Here is an 18,009-nt window from a genome sequence, read left to right as displayed (position 1 = left end):
CTCTCTCTCTTTCTTTCTCTTTCTCTGTCATATTCAAGAGAAAGTCATATTTCCTAGTGTCCATGGTGGATTGCCTTTCAGACCACCTTGAATTTCTTGCATTGGTGAGAGTTTTCAAGAGTAGAAACACCACTCCTCACTGCTGTCACTCAGTAGGGCTTAGGGCCAGTTTCGTAAAGGAAATGAAAGTGTTGTAAGATTGAATTAGAGAGCATGCAAAAGAGGAAAGTAGTACTGCTCAGTGTGGGTAAAAGATCAGGGTGTGTGAGGGCATCTACTCACAAAGAGAATTCACTTAATTCTACATTGCACAAGTACTTCCAGAGTGCCTTCTGGGTACTTTGCATTGTTCCAGGCAATGGAGACTGGCCTTAATGACATGAAGACCTCTCTCTAAGGGCCTGCACTCGCAGACCATAAACCCAAGCAGATCAAGTCAAGTATTGGGAAACGCTGTGAAGAGAAACAAAGCAGGTGAAAGTGCAGCGGGGTGAGGTGCTTTTTCAGAGAGCAGGAGGGAAGGGGTCTCCTCTGATGAGGTGACATCAGAGCAGGAAGGAGTCATGTGGCGTCTGGGGGAAGAGGTTTCTCTCTGGGCAGAAGAATAGCAAACCTCTTCAAGCAAAGAGGTCTTGAAACTACTAGTTAGTAGGAACTTCTCTGGTTATGTATGGATTTCATTCCTCTGTGCTATCCTGATTTTTCCACTAGCATGAATCATTAAAAATAATTCAGAAGGGGGCTAAGAGATAGCTTTCCCAGTGGAGTACATGTACTGTGCTCCAGGACCTGGGTTCAAGCCCTGACCACCACCACATGGGAGCTCTCTTTGAAGGAGAAGTTTCGTGAATAGTTAAGTGGTGCTTTGCTGTTGCTCTTTCTCTGTGTCTCTTTCCCTATCTGTCTCTCATCCTCTATCTGGGAAAGAAAGAAAGATAAGAAAAAAGGAAGGAAAAGAAAAGAAAGAGAAAGAAAGAAAGGGAGAAAGGGAAGAAGGAGGGAAAGAAGAAAGGAAGAAAGGGAGAGAGAGAGAGAGAGAGAGAGAGAGAAATTCCAGTAATGATGGAAGTCTGAAGTCTCAGTCAAGCCCCAGTGGCAAAAAGAGAGGAGAGGGAAGGTGAGAGGAGGGGAGGGGGGAAAGGAGAGGAGAGGGGACGGGAGAGGGGAGAGGTGAGGGGAGAGGAGAGGAAAGGAGAGGAGAGGAAAAGCAGAGAAGAGGGGAGGAGAAGCAGAGGAGAGGAGAGGAGGAGAGGGGAGGAAAGGAAAAGAGAAGCAGAGGAGAGGAGGAAAGGAGAGGAGGTTGGAGAGGATAGAAGAGGGGAGAGAAGAGGGGAGGGGAGGGGAGGAGAGGGGAGAAGGGAGAGGAGAGGAGAGGGGAGAAGGGAGAGGAGAGGACAGGGGAGAGGAGAGGGGAGGGGAGGGGAGAGGGAAGGGTAGGGAGAGGGGAGGGGAGGGGAGAGGGGAGGGGAGGGAAAAGGAGAGGAGAAGGGAGTGCAGGGGAGGGGAGGGGAGAGGGGAGGGGAGGGGAGAGGGGAGGGGAGGGGAGAGGGGAGGGGAGGGGAGAGGAGAGGACAGGGGAGAGGACAGGGGAGGAGAAGGGAGGGGAGAGGGGAGGGGAGGGGAGGGGAGAGGGGAGGGGAGGGGAGAGGGGAGGGGAGGGGAGAGGAGAGGACAGGGGAGAGGACAGGGGAGGAGAAGGGAGGGGAGAGGGGAGGGGAGGGGAGGGGAGGGGAGGGGAGGGGAGGGGAGGGGAGAGGAGAGGAGAGGAGAGGAGAGGAGAGGAGAGGAGAGGAGAGGAGAGGAGAGGAGAGGAGAGGAGAGGAGAGGAGAGGAGAGGAGAAAACCAATGAGCAGACATGAGAGATTGATTGTGCAGGAGTGGACTCTTCTCTGGTCGTTAACATAGCAACTAACTGCATACACAGTCCACACTTGTGGAGTGGTGAGTGCTCCTCCTCTCCTGCAGGAAGAAGTAGCCGTATAATTAGTTTAGAATTCGTCTGCATGGGAGATCTGTCTCTTTTCTTTTGTTATTTTATTCAGCCATCTATTTACATCAGTGTTAACTGTGGACATTCACTGTATATTTTGAGTTGTAGTCCAATGACATTAACGTTGCTGCTCAAATTATTCTAGCTTGGGGGCCAGATGGTGGCACACCTGGTTAAGCGCACACACTACAGTACTCAAGGACCCGGGTTCAAGCTCCTGGTCCCCACCTACATTGGACCTCCAGCTCCCATTTGGCTGAGATTTCTGGAGAGGAGATGTCTCTCTACATTTATGGACTGTAGGAAAAAAAACAAAAACGAACAGACAAAAACACCCAAGACAATTTGACTTTATTTGGGATGCAACTTTATTCTTCTAAGCGTGAGAGGAGGGTGCTGTTGAAAGCCAGCCGAAAGGCCAGTAGCAACTTGTCTTGTTAGATGTAACTGGAAATAAAAGCTGCTTGGGTGGTTTTTAGATGTCCTAATTTTCATAATTGTTTCCACATTATGGGTTGGCTAGACTTTTTTTTTTCTTCTTCAGAGAATCAAGTTTGGGAGAGTCTAAATGAAAGCTTTTTGCTCACAAGTTTTCATTTCGATTCCACATATAGTCTTTCTAAACCATCACTTTCTAAAGTCTTAAATTACTGAAGTTTGAAGTTGTGGTAATATCTCCAAAGTTTAGCATCTTTTGTTTCTGTGTCAGAACTATTTAAACCCTCTGAACCTTTTGTATAAAAAAAAAGAAAGATTAAAAGGATAGAAAAAATTAACCAACTTGGGATTTGGCAGAATCAACACTTAGCATGTTAAACTAGTCTTGAAATTGGCTGTATTGTGGCTTATTTGCCATGAAATTTGAAAACACTTTTTCGGAAAAGTGCTTTTTTTTTTTTAATACATCTCAGAGCTATTAAAACACAGGCTAAAGCCAAAAAGCAAAAGGTTATTTACAATGTCCCTTTTGTTTTTCTTTTTTTTTTTCTGTTTTATTCCTCCCTCCCCCCCATCTTTTTTTTTTTTTTTTTTTTTTTTTAGCAAGACAGTCTTTGAAAGTGGTTTGATTGAGGGAAAAATGCTAGGGGAAGATGACCAGAGGGCTTTGAAACCCAATTCCATCAGGATCTAGAGGGAGAAAAGGAAAAAAGGAAGACATTATGAAGTAGTAGTAGGGGAGTCAGGCTGTAGCGCAGCAGGTTAAGCGCATGTGGCGCAAAGCGCAGGGACGGCGTAAGGATCCCGGTTCGAGCCCCCGGCTCCCCACCTGCAGGGGAGTCGCTTCACAGGCGGTGAAGCAGGTCTGCAGGTGTCTATCTTTCTCTCCCTCTCTGTCTGCCCCTCCTCTCTCCATTTCTCTCTGTCCTATCCAACAACGACAATAATAAGTACAACAATCAAACAACAAGGACAATAAAAGGAAATTAATTAATTAAAAAAAGAAAAGAAGTAGGAGGAGGAGGAGGCTGGGTGGTGACACAACCGGTTGAGCGCACGTGTTACAGTGCCCATGGTCCCTGGTTTGAGTCCCGGTCCCCACCTGCAGGGGGAAAGCTTCACAAGTGATGAAGCAGGATGGCAGGTGTCTAACTCTCTCCCCCCTCTCCATTTCTGACTGTCTCTGTCCAATAAATAAATAAAGATAATAAAAAAATAAAAAAATAAGTAGTAGTAGTAGATGTTTGTGTGATTTAAAAAGAAGAGAGGCAGGACTATAGAAAATGGGTGAATATTCCGGAGTCAGGTGGTAACAGCGGGCTAAGCCCATGTAGTGTGAAGCACAAGGACCAGTGTAAGGATCCCGGTTCAAGCCCCTGGCTCCCCACCTGCAGGGGAGTAGCTTCACAAGTGGTGAAGCAGGTCTGCAGGTGTCTTTCGCTCCCTGTCTCTGTCTTCCCCTCCTCTCTCCATTTCTCTCTGTCTGATCCAACAACGACGACATCAATATCAACAACAGTAATAACTACAACAATAAAACAACAAGGGCAACAAAAGGGAATAAATAAATATTAAAAAAAATAATAGTAGTCAACCCAGATCTATGACCTTGGGAGGACCACTACAATTTCCAATGAAGGGAATGGGGACACAAAACTCTGGTGGTGGGAAGGCTGTGGACTTATGCCCCTGTTTTTTTGTAATTTTGTTAATCACTTTAAAAAAAAACTGGTTTGATTGGGTCAGTCTACGTTGGTTCTGTAACTTCTGTAGTTGTCATAAGTGTTGTTGCTTTGGTCCTGCCTAATGTTTGGTTTGCCTGTGGAAAGAAAGTATAGTGCTATGGGTCATCTGACGGGAGTCCTTCTAGCTAAACAGACTCTTTCACTTACTGGTTGTGTGACCTGATGCAAAGATTCTTCAGTGTCCTCAGCTGCAAAAGGAGCTCCATCCTAGTGTCAACGTCTTGGTTGTTATGATTAAATGAGATGACCCCAGTCACATTCTAACTTCAGTACCTGCTACAAAGTTGTCACTCAAAAATTAATAGTTCAAGATCACTATATGGAAGTGGAGATATTAAGTGACTTACCCAAGAACCCATAGTTAATAAGTGACAGAATTTTCTGTCATAGCTTGTTGGTATGCTTCTAAAAACCCCTTCTGTTTCATTAGTTTAATCCCCCCTGCTTAATACTATTCTATTTACATAACCACTTCATTCTATTTACATAACCTCTGTTAATAAGCACCACCCTCCCTCCAGGGCATTGGTGGTTTAGTGGTAGAATTCTCACCTGCTCCGCCCCCTCTCCTTCTCATACCCTGATTTTCACCAGTCACTTTTCTCTCCACCCTCTCTGCGTCGCATTCTGTTCCCACCCTACTGGGCTAGTATATTTATAAGGACAAGATTGTAGTTTTTAGTTTAGTTTAGCTTAGCTTGGTATAGATTGCGCTGTGTCCTGCATGAATAAAGAGATACTGTGTACAGCTCAACCATGAGTCCCTGGTCGTCTGTTCACCGCCATGAAGCTAGCCCGGCCTGCTGGAGCTCCTGAACGAAAACAACATATGGCGCCCAACGTGGGGCTGTACCTGCGCAACTCCCAGATAAGTGAAGATTTTGCCTACCTATGCACTATGGTCTTCTCTTCTGCTTACGAAGAGGTTTGCCAAAGCCTCTACTGTTTCATCATGAGACAGTTACTCTGTCTCTGGAACATTTTGCTCTGGGCCACACTTTGTTTCCCTGACCGGGAACTTTGGTTTCTTGTGACCCTAGTCATAGAGCTTGGGAGATGCACGGAGATTTCTCCTTGGACTTTCTGGATTCCCTCTCCCATGTTTCCCGAGGAAAAGGACTACATTTTGCTCCCAGCCACAATTTTGTTCTTTATGAACGTGATCGTAGACCTTGGGATATGCATGGGGATTTCCACTGGGACTTTCTGGACTTCTTCTCGCATGTTTCCCATGGAGAAGGACTACTCTAATTTGAGGAGCATTCTCCAGTACCCTGGCAGTCCCCAAGAATGGAGACAAGTGGTTAGTTCTACTCTCCTGATTGGATTCTTTCTTCGATGGGAAGACGCTTTTAAAAATGGGTGCCTGAAGCAATACAGCAGGAACAGCCAGAAGCACCCTAAATGGAATTTTGAAGAGCGTTTTGGACTAGGACGCCCTCCAGTGACTCATGATACTACATGGGGAGATCTGTTTCGTAAGAGAGTGGTTTGAATGACTGAATTTTTGTTTGACATTGACTTAAAAAAAATGCTAGATGTAGCCATGATTTCTAGAGACAACCAGAAACAATCCAAAAAATTGTTTTTTCCTCCTTTGATTTCCTTTTTTATGTGTTGGCATAATCTGAAACGTTTAATTCTGAAAACAGTATGAGTTATGGGTGGGGCAGATAGTGCAATGATTATGTTAATTATTCTCATGCCTGAGGCTTCTACTGTGGTTCTTCTGTTTACCTTTCCACATTTTATTCAGTTTAAACTGTTTAAACAAACCTTAAAATCATACTAAAAAGGACTTCCAATTATAATGGAGTTATCAGTTATAGTAAACTTCTAATCTGCTACAAGTTTTGTTTGACAAGTAAGTGACTTTCAGCTGTCAAGTCTTCACATGAAAAAGCATCTACTCAAATGGAATTCCTGGAAATCCATTTGGATCCTGTTCTCTGATATTGCCCACAAGATGGAATGACTACAACACACCCCCCGGAAACCAATGATGTGACCTGGCACGACCTGAAGAAACAGATTCACAGACTCCAAAGATCACTCTCTACAGAAAAGCAGAATTCTGGTGGCCGACATTCCCCATCGAGACAGACATGCAGCATTTCATCCCCTGGCATTTTCTTCTGTGGTCAGCTACTTTGGACTGACACCTCCATCGGACTTACTGGTACACACTGCTGTGTTTCTCAAAGACTAACTTCAGTCAATTGCCTTGAGACGTTATAGACCATGTCCCCTCGCCTGCAGGCTCTGTCCCCCGAGACAGAAAACTCCCCCTCCTTATTAGGTTATGCCCACAGAGGCAGGAAACGCCCTTTGAGGCAAGAGATGCCCCCAGAGGCATGAAGCACTCCCAGAGGCAAGAAATGCCCTTTAGCCTGCTAGGCCTTGCCCTTTGAGGCAAGAAACGTTCCCCTTGGCATCACACTGGTTATTGCTCCTCACCTATTTTGTTTTCCATGTCTTATGCCAGCTCTTTTGAAAACGCCTGTACGATATAGGATTCTGTTCACCCCACAATCCTGATACTATGGCCATTAGTTAAAAAGAAAGGGGGAATTGTTGGTATGCTTCTAAAAACCCCTTCTGTTTCATTAGTTTAATCCCCCCTGCTTAACACTATTCTATTTACATAACCTCTGTTAACAAGCACCACCCTCCCTCCAGGGCATTGGTGGTTTAGTGGTAGAATTCTCACCTGCTCCGCCCCCTCTCCTTCTCATACCCTGATTTTCACCAGTCACTTTTCTCTCCACCCTCTCTGCATTGCATCCTGTTCCCACCCTACTGGGCTAGTATATTTATAAGGACAAGATTGTAGTTTTTAGTTTAGTTTAGCTTAGCTTGGTATAGATTGCGCTGTGTCCTGCATGAATAAAGAGATACTGCGTACAACCCAGCCATGAGTCCCGGGTCATCTGTTACCCGCCCATGAAGCCAGCCTGTCGAAAACAACAATAGCTGGCAGGGGATTTATAAACCAGCAAAGGCATTCTAAGAGATATTTTAACGTTAGCAGTGGAAGAAATTGTATAGGAAAAAGACCCCATTCTTTCCACAAATGCCGATGTTATAGATTTGGACATAAATGGCAAGGCCCCTGGAGGAATGAACAGTTTATTTAAAAAAAATCACTGTTCTAATTGAAGTAGAATGTGGCTTTCTGGTAGTTAGAGCTGTGGGATTATTTGGAATGGTCAGGGCAGGTGTCTCTCTGGAGGGGATATTTAGGTTAGGATCATTGAATGACATTTACAGGTTTGAGAGATATCAAGTAACAACACATCAGTTACTTGTTATAAACTTAATAAATATTTTTGATAATTTGCAGCTTAAAAAAGCCCTCTATTTAAAGTATATACTAGAATCTTTCAGTAAGTTTGGAGGCATACAGCAGAAGGGGGAAAGATCATGAGTGCTAAGTCACAAAACTTCCACTTACTCATTTTTGGAGTTATAGAATGTTAGTTTTTCAGTGATAATGAAAATAAAATGATTTTCTATATAAGACTTCATGTAACTCTAAAATCTTATGTGCTGGCAGCTAACTATATCAGGATGACAATTTTCTGCAATTCTCCTAGTAAAACATTTCTTAAAAATAACATTCTATCTTTCCTTAGTCAGGTAGTGCTCTGGAGAGGTGAGGTTCTGTTAGATGTCCACAGAGGCATGAAGCACCCCCAGAGGCAATAGATGACCCCAGAGGCAAGAAATGCCCTTTCGCCTGCTAGGCCTTGCCCTTTGAGGCAAGAAACGCTCCCCTTGGCATCACACTGGTTCTTGCTGCTCTCCTATTTTGTTTTCCATGTCTTATGCCAGTTCTTTAGAAAATGCCTGTATGATATAGGTTTCACCTATATCACTATATGTTCACCCCTACACTGCTATTCCCCTGACAGGGATGAAGCCTTTTACAGACATTGACCCAGTTATATATGGCCATAAAGTAAGAGGGAGATGTTGGGGAATTGTGAGGATGTGGTTGAGCTTGGAAGGGCTTGAGCTTGAGGGGTGTGTCAATCCTGTTAGTCTCTCTCGCCACGGAGAGGTTGAGCAAGGAGGGACAGTAGAACCCCAAAAGGTATGCCTCTTATCAGTCTCCCTGCCTCACAAAGTGCCCCGCAATCCCGATACTATGGCCATTAGTTCAAAAGAAAGGGGGAATTGTTGGTATGCTTCTAAAAACCCCTTCTGTTTCATTAGTTTAATACCCCCTGCTTAACATTGTATTCTATTTACATAACTACTGTATTCTATTTACATAACCACAGCTGCGGTTTATTTACATAAATCACTTTTACATTTACATAAAGCACCACCCTCCCTCCAGGGCATTGGTGGTTCAGTGGTAGAATTCTTGCCTGCTCCGCCCCCTCTCCTTGTCACACCCTGATTTTCACCAGTCACTTTTCTCTCCACCCTCTGTATGTCACATCTTGTTTACACCCTACTTGGAAAGTATGTAAGGACAACATTGTTCATTTTAGTTAGTTGGTAGTTGTGTTAGTTTTAGTCTAGCTCGGCTTAGATTGCGCTGCGTTCTGCATGAATAAAGAGATACTGCGTACAGCTCAACCATGAGTCCCTGGTCGTCTGTTACCCACCCATGAAGCCAGCCCGTCGAAAACAACAAGGTTCCAGGAAGCATGGGTAAGGTCATCTGTGTATCTTTCTCTCTCTCCCTCAAGCAAACTTGAGAAAAAAACAAAACACAACAAAACAAAACAGGAGTTGACCAGAACAGGAGGTTTAGCAATGACAATGAGTAGCTTAGTGATTGATTTTTGCAATGAGTGATAATGTTTTTTTTTTTCTCTGAACTTCTTTCTAGGATGTTCAACCCTTCTCCACAATGAATGAGTGTCACTATGATAAGCACATGGACTTTTTTTACAACAGAAGCAACACAGACACAGCTGACGAGTGGACAGGAACAAAGCTCGTGATTGTCTTATGTTTTGGGACGTTTTTCTGCCTGTTTATTTTCTTTTCTAATTCTCTGGTTATTGCAGCAGTGATCAAAAACAAAAAATTTCATTTTCCCTTCTACTACCTGCTGGCTAACCTAGCTGCTGCAGATTTCTTTGCCGGGATTGCCTACGTATTTCTGATGTTTAACACCGGTCCAGTTTCAAAAACATTGACCGTCAACCGCTGGTTTCTTCGCCAGGGTCTGCTGGACACTAGCTTAACTGCCTCCCTGACCAACTTGCTGGTTATCGCCGTGGAGAGGCACATGTCAATCATGAGAATGCGGGTTCACAGCAACTTGACCAAAAAGAGGGTGACACTTCTCATTTTGTTCATCTGGGCCATTGCAATCTTTATGGGGGCCGTGCCCACCCTGGGCTGGAATTGTCTCTGTGATATCTCTTCCTGCTCTTCCTTGGCCCCCATTTATAGCAGGAGTTACCTCATTTTCTGGACTGTGTCCAATCTTGTGGCCTTCTTTATCATGGTGGTGGTTTACCTGCGGATCTATATGTATGTCAAGAGGAAAACCAATGTCTTGTCTCCACATACAAGTGGTTCCATGAGGCGCCGGAAAACGCCTATGAAGCTGATGAAGACAGTGATGACTGTCTTAGGTAAGAGGAACCTTACAAGCCACTTTTCTCATTCACTCAGTAAATGTTCATCCAGCACTTACTAGTCACTAAGTGACTTATTAAGTTATGAGAACACACCATTTACCAAAAATGGGCCTAAATTCTCACCTGCAGGGGCAAGGGAGATAGTATAGTGGTATGCAAAGAGATTTTCATGCTTGAGACTCCAGAGTCCTAGGTATAATCCCCTGCACCACCATAATCCAGAGCTGAGTTATAAAAGCAAAAAGAAAAAAAAAATCCCCCACCTGCCTGGACTTTAGACTCTAATAGGGGAAAACAAAATAAGTATTCTAATGAGGATTAAATAACATGGGGGCCAGGAGGTGGCACATTTGGTTAAGTGCACACATTATAGTGGGACCTGGGTTCAAGTCCCTGGTCCTCATCTGCAAGGGGAAAATTTCACAAGTGGTGAAGCAGGGCTGTAGGTGTCTCTTTCCCTCCTCTCCCTCTCTATCTCCTCCTCCCCTGTAAATTTCTCTCTGCCCCATCCAATAATCAATAAATGAAAGGATTAAAAATTATAATAAGTTTCATTATAAAATAAACTAAAGAATCTTACAGGGGGGAAATAAATTACAGAAGGGAGATAATGAGTGCTAGGCCAGTAGAGTTTTCAATTCAAAAATTATTTCCATAATAAACTAATTTTAAAAAAGAAAAAAACATTGTGAAGAACAGCTTTGTCTAGGTGACTTTTTTTTTTTTTAAAGATTTTGTTTACTTATTTATGAGAAAGATAGGGGAGAGAGAGAAAGAACCAGACATCACTCTGGCACATGTGCCGCCAGGGATTGAACTCAGGACCTCATGCTTGAGCGTCCAGTGCCTTAGCCACTGCGCCACCTCCTGGACCACTGTCTAGGTGACTTTTAAGTACAGAAAGGAAGGTGGTGGTGTCTGGGGAAGAGTATTCTAGCAGGAAATATTATAAGTTTAGAAGCCCTGAACAGCAAGGAAGCCAAGGTGGTCAGGAAGGAGAAAAAAGGTCAAGAAAGGTTAGAGAAGTTGTGGGGGTCCACGTGTTGGACTCATTTTATGTAGGTCTCCAGGTTAAAGACTTTGATTTTTCTGAGTGAGGTGAGAAACCACTGGAAGCTTTTTAACAAAGGGAGTGACCTGATGGAATTTATATTTTTCATGGCAGCTTTCTGGAAACTTTGAAAAATACTGTATGTAGGCAAGAATAGAAGCAAGAAAATCACTGAAGAGGGTAGCTCAGGGCTCAGGAGAGATGATAGTGACTTGGACCACAGGGAAGTAGGGAGGTGATGAGGTTTCTGAGTTTTCTTAAATTTTTTTCACAGATAGAGTCAGTTGGGTCTGCTGATTGATAAGAGAGGGAAAGATAAGTGTCTTTCCTGAGAGGAGGAAGACTAAAAAGGAGATGTGGAGGGAAGACTGGGACTCTGGTTTTAAAAGTATAAGATCCTATTATACATCTGGTGAGTCACTAACTAGACAAGTGGATGTAATGAATCAAAAGTTTGGAACTTACCTCCAGATGGGAGATACGTTTGAGAGTCATTGGTAGGAGAAATAGTATTTAAAACCCCCAGTAAGGGGCGGGGGTAGATAGCTTAGTGGCTAATGCAAAGAGACTCTCATGCATGCACCTCCAAAGTCCCAGGTTCAGTCCTCTGCACCACCATAAGCCAGAACTGATCAATGGTCTGGTAAAAAGCAAAAACGAAAACAAACAAACATAAAACACCCAAGTTGGACAAGTTCACCATAGAGGTGGATATAGATGGGAGACATAAGAGAACCATGAATGAGCATCTCCTGTGTGAGGGCAGTAGGATGGCAAGGAGCAGCAAAGAAAGGAACCTCAGAAGAAGTACCCACAAAACCCAGGAGGGGACTGTTGCAGAGAAGCCAAGAGAGGGAAGTCAAGGAAGGAGTGGATTAGAAACTGGTCCATACTCCCAGAGGGCTAAAGAATAGGAAAGCTATCAACGGAAGGGATGGGATACGGAGTTCTGGTGGTGGGAACTGTGTGGAGTTGTACCCCTCTTATCCTATGGCTTTGTCAGCATTTCCTTTTTATAAATAAGAAAAAAGAAACGAAGCTGCCTTAGAAGTAACACAGTAGATTAAAAATCTCTGACTCTCAACCATGAGGTCCTGAGTTTGATCCCTGGCAATGTATATACCAAAGTGATACCCTGGTTCTCCCTTCCTTTGTTTATTTTTTTCTCCTAAGACAACTAGATAAATAAATAAATAAATAATCTATCTTAAATGAGAGTGTCTGTGTTACAAGTGTTGAGCCAAGTAGACAGCATAACAGTGCTCTGGTTAATTAAGAAAGAAATCTAAATATGACTCAGGCCTTTGAAAGCACATCTTTCATGTCTGAGTCACCCAGAGGTGTCATGGGTTCAATCCCTGGCCAAGCGGTGCTCTGGTGTTTCTTTCTCTCCTCTTAATCTAAAAGATTAATTATTGGAGGTCGGGCAGTAGCGCAGTGGGTTAAGCACAGCTGGCGTAAAGCGCAGGGACCGGCTAAGGATCCTGGTTTGAGCCCCGGCTCCCCACCTGCAGGGGAGTTGCTTCACAGATGGTGAAGCAGGTCTGTAGGTGTCTTTCTGTCCCCTTCTCTGTCTTCCCCTCCTCTCTCCATTTCTCTCTGTCCTATCCAACAATGACAACATCAACAACAACAATAATAATAACTACAACAAGGATGGCAAAAAAATCAATAAATGTTTATAAAAAGTAATAATAATAGAGGGAGTCGGGCAGTAGCGCAGTGGGTTAAGTGCACATGGCGAGAAGCACAAGGACCTGCATAAGGATCCCGGTTCAAGCCCCTCGCTCCCCACCTGCAGGGGAGTCGCTTCACAAGCAGTGAAGCAGGTCTGCAGGTGTCTATCTTTCTCTCCCCCTCTTTGTCTTCCCTTCCTCTCTCCATTTCTCTCTGTCCTATCCAACACCAAGGGCATCTTCTTCTTCTAGCGTTTGCCCTTCTTCCGTAACCAGTCAACAGCATCAGGTTGAAAGCTGTCAGGAGCTGCTTGTTGCTGGCTTTGAAAGTGACTGGGATCCATGTGGATTCAGTCGGCTAGGAAGGATCGTCAGTTTCCCCAATGAATGGGTACTCACGGGATGCACCACGAGAAGGTCAATCCAATGCATCCCACCAAGGGCATCAATAACAATAATAACAACAACAAGAGCAACAAGGGCAATAAAAATGGGGGTGGGAGGAAATAGCCTCCAGGAGCAGTGGATTCGCAGTGCCAGCACCGAATCCCAGCAATAACCCTGGAGGCAAAAAAAAAAATTATCTAATCGATTATTTAAAAAAAAAAACATTTTTATTTATTTATTATCGGATAGGAAGAGAGAAAAATGGAGAGGGAAGGGGGAGATAGAGAGGGTGAAAGAGTAAGAGACTTATTTATTAATGAGAAAGATAGGAGAAGAAAGGAAGAAGCAGACATCACTCTGGTACATGTGCTATCGGGAATTGAACTCAGGACCTCATGCTTGAGAGACCAATACTTTATGCACTAGGCCCCCTGTCCGACCACTCATTTTTCTCTATAGTAGATGGTCTGTTGCACCCCCCATTTCCAGTCTTGAATTATAGACAAACTTGGTACAATAATTTTTGAAGTTCCACAAGCCTTATCTTCTACATTAGAGAGCTCCCTTTTCACCGGGTGTGGTAGCATTGAATTCATTCTAAGTTATGAAGCTCAGTGGTCCTATCCTATTATAATAGTGAGTAACCCAGCAATGGGGTTGGCTACTGAGAGTGATTGATAGAGAGAGAAAGAGAGAGAGAGAGAGAGAGTCAGGAGCTAATTCCTCTCCAGTCTCAATGTAAACGAATTGCACACTAATGAAATTATTTAAGGTGTTCGTGATATGGGAGCCCCCTCATTGTTCCTAGGACCTGAAGCTGATAGTAAATCTTGGGACTCAGCAGGCACATACTATGCTAACTCAGGTAATTGCAAACTGAGGATTTGTCTCAGTGAACAAATATTGCTGTCGTGTTTACTATGTGCCAAGTGTTATCCTAGGCATTTTACAAATGTTAACTTGTTTAGTCCTCATGGCAATCTTGTGAAGCCAATGCATTATCATTTCTGTTTAGCAAATGAAGAGAAGTCCTAGCTGCTTTTTCTTTGCTTTGTCTTTTTACGAGGCCCCTTTTTGTCCTACCTTCTGTGTTGCCTCCTGCATTCTTCTTTTTGCACCTTGACGACAATACAAACAATAATATGAGAAGGAGAAGGCGGTGGCCCACCCAGTAGAGTGCATATGTTACAATAAGCAAGAACTGGGGTTTAAATTCCTGGTTCCTTCAGGTGTCTCTCTTTCTCCCTGTCTCTTTCCCATATCTATCAATTTCCCTTTATAAGTCTTTATCCAGTAAATAAGATATATGTATATTTTTATTGTAGTTATTGTTGTTGTTGTTGTTGGATAGGACAGAGAGAAATGGAGAGAAAAGGGGAAGACAGAGAGGGGGAGAGAAAGATAGACACCTGCAGACCTGCTTCACCGCTTATGAAGCAACTCCCCTGCAGGTGGGGAGCCGGGGGCTCAAACCGGGATCTTTACGCCGGTCCTTGCGCTTTGCACCACCTGTGCTTAACCCACTGCGCTACTGCCTGACTCCCAAGAGATATATTTTTTAAAAGTATAGGAGAGGCGACATTGATTGGTTTTGCCATTCCTTAGCAAGAGAGGATATTGCTGTTTTCTTCTTTCTTTTCTTTTTATTGATTTAATAATGATGAACAAGACTGTAGGATAAAAGGGGTACAAATCCACACAGTTCCCACAACCAGAGTTCTATATCTCATCCCCTCTATTGGAAGCTTTCCAATTCTGTGTCCCTCTGGGAGTATGGACCCAGGATCATTATATGGTGCAGAAGTTGGAAGGTCTGGCTTCTGTAATTGCTTCTCCAGTGGACACAGGCATTGACAGCCATACTCCCAGCCTTTCCCTAGTGCAGTAGGGCTCTGGAGAGCTGGGGTTCCAGGACACACTGGTGAGGTGACAGTGATGTTTTTGATAAAGAGTAAAGTTTGGTATTTATTTTCCTTCTCTCTCTCTCGAATTTACAAGCATACTAGTCAGTTTGACTGTTATTCCTTGAGATATTAGCTGTCTGATTAAAGGAGAAGTTTTCTTTACTTTCAGCTCAATGTTTACCGCATACAGCTTGAAATAGAAGAGCTTTCTGCACTTCTAAGTGGAGAGAACAGGAATCTGTGAGGCGCTGCTGGTTATTAGCTTCAGCAAGACTGTAACTGGGAGCAGTTATGGAAGGGCTCAATATGAAGGAGCTGTGCAGTGTGGGCACATGTGGTGCTGGGTAAAGGAAAGGCTGCCATAAACCACGACGTTGCCGTGTAGGGTAAGAGAAGTCGTGGTGTTGAGATGGAACAGCACGGGGGAGTTGGTTAATGGCAGGAAGATGGTTTGGTGCTGGGGACCTGAGGAAGTTCCTCAGTGGCGAGACTGAGGCATCTGGTGGAAGACGGGAAGTTTGGAGGTTGGGGAAGTGAAACTAAAGATGGTCTGGCTTGAGGTTTTTAGCCTTTCAGTCCCTGACTCTTAGATAATAGAAGATAAGAACTTTAGCCCAGACTGTTTTATTGTCTACAAAAGTGATTTGGATCATATTAGTTAATCTCGGTTAAATTCTTTCATCTGAGGTAAAATTGATAATCTTTAAATTTGTTCCGAGTTATAAAGATCAGTGATCCTATCCTATTATAACAGTAAGTAACCAAAATAAAAAGAAACAGAGGTAGGTGTGTCGGGAGGGAGGATGCATGTTCTGTGTGCTAGCAGTGTGTCAAAGTAGTGTCTCTACTACAGTAACTTCCTAGGGAGGAACCCTTCCTCCCTCAGTTACTTGATATTTATTTATTTTGCCACCGGGATTACCACTGGGGCTTAGAGCTGGCACTACAAATCCCGTGCTCCTGGCGGCCATCTTTTCATTAATTTTTTTTTTTCTTACTAGATAGAAGAGATAGACATTGGGAGGAGAGGGGGAAGATAGAAAGAAAGTGACCCCCTCCCCACCATTGCTGGAGGGGAGCAGGAGCTCAAACCATTGTCCTTGCACATGCCTCCCCTCCCCAGTCACTTTTTCTGACACAGGTAAAAATTTTCCCACAAATGACAATATCTTAGACAAATCAACAGCCTTAGCTTCTGAGATCAGGTGTAGATGTTAAAAGCTTAGTAGATAACTTGTAATGATTACATGACTTAACTATCTTCCCCCCAAAATGCCAAACTTTTAAAAAATTAATTAATTTAAAAAAGGAGACATTAACAAAACCATAGGATAAGAAGGGTACAACTCCACATAATTCCCACCACCAGAACTCTGTATCCCATCCCCTCTGCTGATAGCCTTCTTATTCTTTAACGTTCTGGGAGTATGGACCCAAGGTCATTGTGGGTTGCAGAAGGCGGAAGGTCTGGCTTCTGTAATTGCTTCCCCACTGAACATGGGCGTTGACTAGTCAATCCATACTCCCAGTCTGCCTCTCTCTTTCCCTAGTAGGGTGGGGCTCTGGGGAAGGGAGCTCCAGGACATATTGGTGGGGTAGTCTGTCCAAGGAAGTCTGGTCGGCATCATGCTGGCATCTGGAACCTGGTGGCTGAAAAGAGAGTTAACATACAAAGCCAAACAAATTGTTGAACAATTATGGACCTAAAGGCTGGAATAGTGCAGATGAAGTGTTGGGAGGTACTCATTGCAGACTATTGTGTACTTTTGCTTTCAGGTATATATTTTGCCCTAGTTTATGGATATGTGTGAACATATGCTCTGTCTCACGGGACCTGGTCTATATCTAGGTTTCAGGACTTTGTTAGGAAGTGAACCTCCTGGAATGGAATTAGAGAATACTATGAAAGGAAAGGTCTCACCTGAGTAATGAAGCTGAAAGGTTGTCATTCCACACCTGAAGTCTCTGGACAGTCTGAAGTGAGCATGGTGAGGTGGCACTCGTTGCGTTGATTAGGTTGTCATCGGCGGATGCAATATTATTTGATATGGATTGAGAGAAGCATGCAGGAAAGTGGGCCCCACCCTAAGGTTCCAGGACTGGGGGAAGCAGAGGCTCTATAGTGGAAATGTGAGGTTCCCACTGTCTTAGGGTTCAAGAAGACAATGGATAGTTAATGTTATCATCACATTATTTGGTAATTGGGTTAACTTTGAAAAATCCTTTTGTTAGGGTTTGCTGCATAGTACCCAGCATCTTGTATATAGCTGTGCCACCAAACTTTTCTATTTAGTCTTTGATATATATATGAAAAGATTAACTTTAGTTTCATATAAACCACACCTTTCAAACCAGCAAGCAAGTCTCATATATATATATATATATATATACATCCTGCCTGTTATACAGCATCTAAGAAGCAGTGGGTAACATGAATTAATTTATTTTTCTTTTCTTTGCCTTTAGTCACTGGGGCTTGATGCTGGCACTACAAATCCACTGCTCCTGGTGGCCCTTTTTTTTTTTCCATTTTGTTAGACAGGACAGAGAGAAACTGAAAGAGGAGGGGGAGGAAGGGAGGGAGAGAGAGAGACACCTGCAGACTTGTTTCAGCACTCATGAAGCATTCCCCCTGCAGATAAGGAGCAGGAGCTTGAACTTGTGTCCTTGCACAGATCCTTGAGCTCAGTACTATGTGCACTTAACTGAGTGTGCCATCGCCTGGAACCCAGACATGAATTAAGTTAGAAAAGGGAAAATGGGGTAGACAGAGGCTATAGAGTTTAAGGACAATTTCTCAAAGGATTTGCAATGTGATTTCATAAAAGGATGAATGTGATTTGTATGGACAGAAGGGAAAGACAATCTAGAAGAAACAGCATAATCCAAAGTATGGCAATAGAAACAGAAAAAGTTTGTACCATAGTATCACATGGAAAGCCCCACAGAACACAGATGCATATTATGGTCACAAGAGAATAACTCGATGAGCCAGCAACATTTATTTGACCATCTTTTTTTGGAAGGAGAGAAGTAGATTAGGCAAACTTTGTGTTTCCAGCTTTGAGATTTTGGCTTATCATAATAACATACACAGCTGGATGGGAAGCAGATTCTTGTTGGGGGAGGTGGAGTTGGTGTGAATTTTAAATTCTTGCATGACTGGAAAGGCATCTAGGCAGTGTGTTCCCATTTCTGCAGGCCCGAG

General features: G+C 43.6%; 1 protein-coding gene across 2 annotated transcripts in view; it reads left to right on the top strand.

Annotated features, from left to right (window-relative positions):
• The window catches only part of LPAR3 (lysophosphatidic acid receptor 3), a 99,448-nt gene that overhangs the window by 28,384 nt on the left and 53,055 nt on the right, over window positions 1–18,009 (top strand). For both annotated transcript variants that reach the window (XM_060202267.1, XM_060202268.1), the window contains exon 2: window positions 9,021–9,777. In XM_060202267.1, coding sequence (XP_060058250.1) covers window positions 9,042–9,777 — 736 coding nt within the window. In that variant the 5' untranslated portion in view covers window positions 9,021–9,041. The remainder of the gene's footprint in view (window positions 1–9,020; window positions 9,778–18,009) is intronic.

This window comes from Erinaceus europaeus, chromosome 11 (assembly GCF_950295315.1).
Source record: "Erinaceus europaeus chromosome 11, mEriEur2.1, whole genome shotgun sequence".
In the NCBI taxonomy this organism is placed as follows: Eukaryota; Metazoa; Chordata; class Mammalia; order Eulipotyphla; family Erinaceidae; genus Erinaceus; species Erinaceus europaeus.
The sequence above is the reverse complement of the archived record's forward strand: the minus strand, read 5'-3'. Positions and strand labels throughout refer to the sequence as shown.